Source organism: Stenella coeruleoalba (assembly GCF_951394435.1).
Source record: "Stenella coeruleoalba genome assembly, chromosome: 7".
In the NCBI taxonomy this organism is placed as follows: domain Eukaryota; kingdom Metazoa; phylum Chordata; class Mammalia; order Artiodactyla; family Delphinidae; genus Stenella; species Stenella coeruleoalba.
The window spans coordinates 100,389,805-100,399,243 of record NC_137153.1 but is presented as its reverse complement, the minus strand read 5'-3'; the positions used below and the strand labels follow the sequence as shown (position 1 = coordinate 100,399,243).

Genomic DNA, 9,439 nt, shown 5'->3' with positions numbered 1-9,439 from the left:
CTGTACAGTCTATAATACAAACTTTCCCCATGAGGAAGAGTAGTTATCTCCAATTATCTGACATTTTTCCTCCCCTGCCTTTCCCATCACCCACTTTCCACCCACCCCAGGAGTTCTGCCCTGTCTTTTTTTTTCTGAGAAACAAACAGCATGGTACCCATGCCTGCTACTATTATTTCCTATCTGGGTCTCCTTGGGCCTCTGGTGTTGGACTCCGCAGGCTCCTAGAGTCCGAGAGGAGACTGGAGAGTTCTACCTGCCCATCTTCGACCTCAGACACCCACACTCCCCTCTGCCCGCTCGCACATGCGTTCCAGGATTCGGTGGATGCTGGTGAAACTGGGCCTGTCTGCAGGCAGCTCGCTCCAACACAGACGCATCAGATTGTACAGTTCCAGGGGGCAGTTCTCTGGGCAGGAGAGGATGTTGCCGTCCCGCACGTAGCAGATGACCTCCTCGTGGGCCATCCCGTAGTAGGGCTGCAGGCCGTAGGAGAAGATCTCCCACAGGAGCACCCCGTAGGCCCACACATCAGACTCCGTGGTATAGCGGTTGTAGAAGATGGACTCCGGGGGCATCCAACGGATGGGGATGGCGTCGTTTTCGTTGGCCTTGTAGTAGTCAGCCGAGTAGATGTTTCTAGAGAGGCCAAAGTCGGCGATTTTCACCACCATATTCTCACCCACAAGGCAGTTCCTGGTGGCCAAATCCCGGTGGACAAACTTGCGTTCGGAGAGGTAAGCCATGCCGGCGGCCACCTGCCTGGCGATGCACAGCTGCTCGGCACAGGAAAGGGGCGGCGGGCCGGGGCTGGAGGCCTGCGCCCCGCGGGTCAGGTCGCTGGGACTGAGGCTGCGTCCGGGGTGAGGGGACATGCTGCGGAGGAACTCATTGAGGTCCCCGTAGGCCATGTATTCAAAGAGCAGGCACATGGGCTTCCCCACCGCACACACGCCTAGAACCAAAACAAGGCCTCCTGTTAGAGGTTGCGTTTCTAAAGTGACACGTGGGAAAAAATTGTACGAAAGCAAATGACCAGATCAGAAAATGTGGTGGCTTGGTTTTCTGTTGAGGGCATCATAGTCGAACTCTGACCCCCTTTCTTTGTGTAAACATCTCCTATTTATCTTTTAAGATTCAACTGATCTATCACTCCTCATGGGGTGCTTCAGCTCCTGACCTTTCCAGGATCAGATTTTCCTTCTGTCATTCTTTATCCTTAATCCTGCATCCTATCTACCTGCCTGTTATGATCACCCATTTAGCTGAGGTTTCTTCCCAACATTTTAGCCCTTTAAACTAGAGATTATATCTTAAGTCTTCTTTAAATTCCACACACCTACCGTGTGTCTGGCGAGCAAGTACTCCATAAATATTGGGTGAATGAATTTATGAGTGGATGTTTGCTTTGAGTATGTAATGCAATTGCTCTGTCTTTCTGCTTCCTTTCCGAAGAAGGATGATAAGGAAGCTGTTGTATGAAATTTGGAAAGGAACACAGAAACAATCCAGGATCTTAGATGAAGTATTCAGGTTACTGCAGTAAAACATGTAGGTAAATTTACAATGTTCATTCCAGAAAGAAACAAAATGTTAACATAAAGAGTCTTAGATTTAGCGCCAGGAAGACATTTGTTAATTTTAAAATCTTGCTGTATTTGAGAGGGAAATGGACAACTTGAAATATTAGATCAGATGGTCACAATTTCATATCAGCATAAAAATAGATCATTAACTATTTTTTTTTCCAGGCAAAAGTTAGAAGTCTGTTCAAAAAGGAAGAGAAATGAGAATACTATTGTCTTGGCTTGTTTATTTTGGTGTTAGTTTTTAATTCCAGGGACTTTAGCAATCTGTATATTTATATGTACTATATAAATTAAATTAAAAATTTAAATACAAAATTGGTAAAAGAATTAATGAAATGATAAAATATTTCTCTGAGAAGTTTTTTAAAACTTCAATTTTTTGAATTTAGGTGATTTAATGAAATAGTCTACTCCCTAGTACAGAATATATTCTATGGGGAGGAACAGAGACATCTCTCTGATCAAGGAATGAAAGAAAAAACGTAAGTGAAGTATGAAGGAGAAAAAACTTGGCAAGCCTCTGTTTTCTGATGCAATACATTTCTTCACTTATATTTTCATACCTAAGAGTTTCACAATGTTAGGATTATCAAATTCTGCCATGAGGGCTGCCTCCCTCTGAAAGTCTGCTTGCATATCTGCTGAGGCTTCTTCTTTGAGCATCTTCACTGCCACCATTGTGAAAGGTTCATAGGGAAGTAGGCCTGGAGCCCTGAGAGATACATTTATTTAGCAAGAAGTCAAAGATGAGGAAGATTACACAGAGTCACATGATAACTACCCATGTATACACATCCCCACACTCATGCAGCCTTTCCCAGAGCCACAGAACCAAAGTAAGATGCCAATGGCAGGTCACGCGCTTAAAGCTCTTTGACTCCAGTGAATAAAAATCACTGGGGTTATTTTCAACATAGATTGTTTGAAAAATGCATTACTTATTAATAACAGAAAACCAAAAGTGCCCAAATCCAATGGGATTATCATTACCATCCTAACCCCTTAATCTCTGGCCAGAATATAAATTCCTGGAAGGCAGGGACCATGACTTATTCATCTTTATATCCCCAAAGAGCCTAAAAGGGTGCCTTGCATATTTTTTGGTTCCCAATAAGTATTTGTGTGAGATTTTCATTAATCATGTAACCTCCATACCAGGGCCACTATGAGTAGAAGTAAGGTTGCATCCTGCCCAAGAGCAACAGGCCAAAGTAACAGTTGGTGATTAAAACCAAGTCCACACTCTGTGGCCCAGCTGTGTGTCTGTGGAGGTACATCCATGCAGAGAGGATATTTTATTCCAACTCACACAAAGACATTAACTGGGCTAGCATTGGCCCTAATACATACTCGTTTTTTTGAGCTCATTGTTGGCTGACATTTTTGCGTAATTTTTTTTTTTCCTTTTTCTGTCTTGCCATTCTGTGAACATCTATTTAATATCCATACATGTCAGGCTTTGAGTTCTTAAACTGAAACACTATTTCAAAGTAAACATTAAGTGAAGTGGAGACTATAGCAATGGAAAATGGAAGAGATTTTAGAAGGATTTACTAAAAGCAATGTGAGAAATGATTATTTAAAATGTACAACGAGGGCTTCCCTGGTGGCGCAGTGGTTGAGCGTCCGCCTGCCGATGCAAGGGACACGGGTTCGCGCCCCGGTCCGGGAAGATCCCACATGCCGCGGAGCGGCTGGGCCCGTGAGCCATGGCCGCTGAGCCTGTGCGTCCAGAGCCTGTGCTCTGCAACGGGAGAGGCCACACAGCGAGAGGTCCGCATAGAGCAAAAAAAAAAAAAAAAAAAAGATAAAATGTACAACGAAATTCTCTTCCGAAAAGAAAATGTGATTAAACTTTGTTAATTGCTTATCATCGGAACACTTTATAAAGATTCTCTCCATATACACAACCCTATTTTCCAGCAGAGGGGGAAAAGTATCAAGATTCAAAGTACAGTACTCAATAAAAATAAAGTGAATGATGTGAAGAATGAACTAATTTGATAATAACTATTATACATATTACATAGAATCAAGTTAATATCTGGTAATTTTTCAGACACAACGTATTTCAGTTGGTAGTTTTTTTTTTTTTTTAACGTGGGCAACTTTACCTTGCTTGAAAGACCCTTCCAAATGCTCCCTCTCCAATATCTCTCACATATTCAATGTTATTCCTGGGATACTCCAGGCTGAGCAATTTGGGATTCAAAAGAAGTGGCATCCTCTGGTACATGGGGTTGGGATGAAGTCTGTCTAGCAGGAGCTCAGAAGGAAGAGTAGTGAGGGTTACAGCCGCTGATTCTCTGCAGGTAAGACAGGTAAGATCAATAATGAGCTGAGGACCAGGTGAGAGCTTTGTACTCAGACTTAGGTTCTAAAGAGACATGGTGTTTAGGAGGAAACAAATTATGCTAAGTTCACCAAAGATCCTTCCATTTTAGAGCCACAAAGAATTTGGTTTGGAGCCTAAAGTTACATTCTTTTTTTCAGCAATTGTGTCACTATCCAATCTGATAGTGGCAGTGGGGCTGAGGGGGCGACAGCAAGCAGGAACGGCCATATTCTTCCAAACCGTGGTTCAGATTCCATCTGCTGTGAAAAACTAACCTTAGGACATGTGATCCTATGCAACAAGTCACTGACATTTTTAAAGATCATGGTGGGGCTGCTTACCGTTAAAGCAAGGCAATGGCTGTCATAAAGGAAGTGGCAGTGTTATATATACCCCTCCTCCCGTCTCCAGCTTCAATACCAAATACGTAAGGGTTTTAAAAATGTTACTACACGTGGTTCACTTAAACTAGAATCTCACCTTTTCTTATTTTTCCATTGTTTTCGTCTTCGGCAGCAATAAAGAGTGGTTACGGTAAGAAGCACGAATATGGCAAAGCTGGACATGATGGAGATTATTACAGTCATGGAGTATGTAGGTGAGACAGAGGAGGAAGACAGGGAAGAGGGAGGCACGTTTGGAATGTCCACACTCGGCTTTGAGGACGTCATTGGTGGGAATGCTGTAAGTCAACAACAGATTTTCACTCATTCTTAAACTTTTAAGCAGCAACGTTCGTATTCAGGCAATCAGGAAACTAAATTTAAGATTATGTTCTAATGTATCAGGTTCTCCCTGGTTATATATCTATAAAGCGCAATTGTAAGAATCCAGTGAAGTCTAGTTGTAAGTAAATCCAGCTTACAGAATCATAGAACTTTAAAGATGAGACTCAGAGAAAGGAAATACTTTTTCCAAGACAAATGCAAATCCTGGGCTAGTGTCTTTACACTCATCATAGGTTTTATGACCTGACAACAATCATGGACATTGTTAAGTTACTAAATAAAATATTTTTATGAAATTGAAGTCAGGATTATCTAAAGCTGAGGTTTGTTGATTTACAAACAGAATTAAATGGAAGAACATGGAAAATGGAAATAGTAGGACAGAAATGAGGAAGTTAGTTCATCTAATTGAACTCCTGTCAAATTCCTATTAAAAAGGTCAATGCAATATACAAATAAGTTAAAATCTGCATTACCGCTGGAAACCAAAAGATGTCATACTAATGTCCCTCTGTTTGTAGGGTGCAACGTCCATTGTATATCTATTAAAACAACATTATGAATTATATTTTAAATCCTTTTAGTGACTGAGTAAAGACAAAAACATGGATACAGAATATTTTAATAATATAATCAACAAGAATGTCTTAATAGTGAAGAATGAACTTTGTACCCTAAAAAGACAGAATAAACCTTATTTTCAAATATTTGTGGGATACTGACAGACACGGTCTTTTTTGTCAGGTCACAAAGATGAATCTCAGTAAATTTCAAAAGAAGAAATTATGCAGATCTATTCTTTGATCAAAATGCAATTAATAATAGATTAAAATCCAATAAGACATTCAAAAAAGAAACATTTTAATAACCTTTCAATCAAAGAGTAGAAAGTAGCCATAGTTACAGATGACAAAGTAACTTCCTAGCAGTGTTGATGAGATTTGGCCAAAGATGTGTTCAGTGATAAACTCATAGCATTATCTTCTTCCATTAGATAAAATGAATGAAGTGAATGAACTAGATATTTAATTCAAGACTTTGGAAAAGAAACAAAATCTACAGAAAACAAAGGAAAACAGGTGATATAGTAAGAGCCATGTACAAGCAGAAATTAATACGTTAGAATACACATGACACAAATGATAGAATTTAAAAATAGGTCAATAGTTTTTCTGATAAATATTTACAAGGTAGTCTAATCAGTGACATTTTAATTTTAAAATGAAAAGAAAGGCACAAACATACAAAATTAGGAATGATAGAGTCATTTTAACAATAGACTCAAAGGTCAATAAAAATGAAATGATATATAACTATGGAGTTACATTTTTAAAATCTTAAGGGAAATGGTAGGAGCACATTAATTACCAAATTTGAAGAATCAGAAAGTCTGAAACTAGCCATAACCAGGAAGTTTAAGTCATTACAGAATTATGGTTATATTCTTTCAGTATTGGAAGAGATACAATTTTCACAGTTTTATAATATATTCCAGTAAGAGAAAAATCTTTCAGATTGTTTTAGCAAGCTATTATAATACTAATATCACAACCTGACAGTGTTAGCACAAAAGTGCAGATTATAGAGCATAGATTTAGAAGATGCTAAATGAAATATTAGAAATTGACTGCAATATAGTCAAAGATTTCATAGAAGGAACTATATTATTATAACACGTCACAGAGTCAAAGGAAAACTTTCATTGCAGGGATATCTGAAGCCATTTGAAATAGGACACGTAAAAGCAGAGATTATAAGGGGTGCCTACGTATGACTTCTTAGTCTAGGCATGGAAGCAGTGATTATGCCCTGAGCACCAGTGGCTAAGCAAGTGGTTTTGAAGCCTGTGGAGACCAAGTTTGGTTACCCCTGTGACTCAAGCAGGCACCTGGAACTAGAAGAATATTAGCACAGCAGTAAAACATTTGTGCAGGACCAATGACAGCATTTCTCATCAAGCATCACAGCAGTGGTGGATGTAACAGACTTCCCAGGCTCTGCTGTGATGGTTTGAAAGCTGCTCTGACTTTCTGTGGACTGAGTCATTCGAAGATTTAAAAAAATCAATCCAAGATGAGTGGGGAGGGGGGCTTAAATTGGAGAGCTAAACTTAATGCTAATATGAAAGTAGGAGCAATCATTAAAAGACAGGGAGAAGGGAAGCAAGAAGGAAATACCCAAAAGATAAACTAATGATTAAAAGAAATCTTCCATCACCCTTCAAAGTGAACGGGTAATATCCTTTAGAGTTTACTCAGAATTCAAGAGACTCTCCAAGAAATATTTGAGGGCTTTACACACTCCCACAGAATATGAGACAGTCTACCTAATAAGGTTGACTTCTCTGTTCAACGATCGACCTACCTGAAGAGCTAAAGCCAATTTCTTTGATAATTGTATTTAACTCAGGGAACATATTTTTAGACATTCCTCACCGTATGGTCAGATGAAATGATCAGTTTATGACATCTGGAGTTCATTTTCTTACATATAGCAAAGATTTCATAAAATGATTTAGCTAATCTATGCTGCTCGCAATTTCTTATAATCAGTGTAGAAGGCAGAAATCTGGATGCTTTTGTGTGTCTTATTTCTGTCTAATCTAGGATTGAAGGTCAGCACCTTTCATACAGTAAACCCTCAATGAATGCGTGAATGGATGAATGAGTAAACAATCAAAGGATAACAAACATCACAGTCATCAATTAAGAGTCCAATCAAAGTTAACTTTGGTTGCTTCTGTGACAAAGAATTGAAACATTTCTTTTTCATTCTTTCAAGTTGGGAATGACAATTTGACGGGCTTCCAGAATAATAGGTTTTTAGGGTTTTCCAAAGCTGTTCTTGTTTCCTAGCTCTGAGTGATTCAGTTGTGACCAGTAGCATTCTTTCAATATTCTAAGTCTTAGTCCTTTAAGTAAGCTGGTAAAATCAAGTCCTAGCACTTAGCCAAGTGCAGAAACAATTAGGCCTGGAATATCTAGCCCAAGAAATGAATATGATTTGAGCCTTGAACATGAAAATCAGAGGAAGTTAGTCGACATGAAAAATATTTCTAATTTCATTCTGAAGATTTCTGCATTCTGATAGGCTTAACGTACCATCTGATACACGTTAGTTTCTAGGACACCCCTTTTCAAGCAACCTTCTTGAATTCTTTCCTAGAGATTTTGAGATCACCCTTTTAAAACCATTTGATTTGACCTTGTAAACTTTATACTATTGGATGATACAAAAATCATGAATGCAAAATCAAAAGGTGATATTTTAAATTGGCTTACTTTATAGCCATGGAAGGGATAAAGCAACTTAGTAACCTTGAGGTAGGAGATGGGATTTGCATCATTCACTAAATATGGTGCTCTCCATGGCCTAATTAGAAGCTATAAACTGGGATCTCTGATGATCTTCCTTCATATTCTACCCTGGGTGAGTATAGTGAAAAGACTTTGAGAGGGACCGTACATCCCGTTCTGGACATCATGAAATACGGGTGTAAATACGCATGCATGAATCCAGTTACATACACATAACGTTTCAAGGGCACAAACAGAATTACTTACTTGTTAGGTTTTCTTTTTTATAATCTGAAGGGGAAAGGATAAAAATTTGTTTTAAGTGAACATCCAGATAGCTCCTGTGTTCTGTGAGAGAGTGCTAAGAAATGCAAGTTCTCTTTCAGCTTTTTAATATACAATGGGAAAACATTCTTCGCATTCGAATGCGAAAGGATTGCATCTTTGAAATTAAAACAGCTGTTAGGGCTCACCACATAGTTCCTTACAGATGAAGTTCATTAAAGCAACATGCAGCCATTCAGCTTTGTTTTGTGAGATCAGCATTTGCAAACATATGGCTTATTTTTGCATGCTGAAAAATCTGCTTCCTTGGGTAAGAAAGAGGACTTTTATGCTTTTATTCCACTCCTCTGACAAAATATGAACTGTTTCTTAGCCATTTCTCTGCACATTCAATAAAATGTTATGAGCTCTCATAAGATCTGCTTATGAAGTAAGGTAAGATCTCAAGCAGCAGCGAAAAGTGCTCTTTAATTTCTTTTAGAACAAATGGAATAAATCCTTATGTTAACCGGTGCAATTAGGATAGCAATAGGATTCTGTTATTGGGTATGGAAGGAAGGCAGAACTCAAAAAATATTGGAAATGCCTAGAAATATTAGGAGATTTAAAGTCACACCTTAGTTTCCTCAAAATAGTAAATTTCTCTGAACCTCCAAAGTCTCGAGAGAACTCTGTTACCTAAATATGGCAGTCTGGTACAGGCCATGGGGTCCCAGTGCATGCTGGGGAGTTTGTTGCAGTCCGGCATGGAGAGCAGATGTATCCCAGATCTGTAGAGTCCCCTGTGGGTCTTTTCTTCCACCGCTAGCAATTCTTTTGCACAGAAGAGCTCCTTTACTGCCAGGCAGTATTCTCTAAAATAATTTAGGGAGAACAAAATTTGATGAATCATAGCACGTTGAAGCCAAATTGGTGGTGGAGCCTAAATCCCATATTTTCAAAACATCATCACAGTACACTGTTTGTTCTTGCAAAAGTGTTTTTGTAAAGATCCTTTTATTGTAAATAATGTGAGAAGCTATGAAATATATAGTATATTATCCCAGGAGATGAAATGCTGTCTTGTTTTGTTTTAAAAACATCACTAATGCTACCGGGGAAAAGAACGTTCAAGTTCCAAAGGTAATGGATTAGGAATCCCAGATATGTTTTCTCTTAACTTCATATTAAAGTAACTACAAAGGTACAGAAACAAGGTACACAGTG

The 9,439-nt window shown here is 38.9% G+C and overlaps 1 protein-coding gene across 6 annotated transcripts in view; it reads right to left on the bottom strand.

The window, feature by feature from the left end:
• Positions 1 to 272: 272 nt before the first annotated feature.
• MUSK (muscle associated receptor tyrosine kinase) overlaps positions 273 to 9,439 on the bottom strand; it is a gene marked incomplete at both ends in the record, with an annotated part of 91,942 nt that continues 82,775 nt past the window's right edge. For 4 of the 6 annotated variants that reach the window (XM_079927476.1, XM_079927473.1, XM_079927477.1 and 1 more), the window contains 5 exons: positions 273 to 955; positions 2,153 to 2,301; positions 3,704 to 3,895; positions 4,405 to 4,606; positions 8,912 to 9,087. In XM_079927476.1, coding sequence (XP_079783602.1) covers positions 273 to 955; positions 2,153 to 2,301; positions 3,704 to 3,895; positions 4,405 to 4,606; positions 8,912 to 9,087 — 1,402 coding nt within the window. Of the gene's footprint in view, positions 956 to 2,152; positions 2,302 to 3,703; positions 3,896 to 4,404; positions 4,607 to 8,215; positions 8,240 to 8,911; positions 9,088 to 9,439 lie in introns of all 6 variants that reach the window. The other 2 variants (XM_079927472.1, XM_079927474.1) reach the window with 1 other exon arrangement.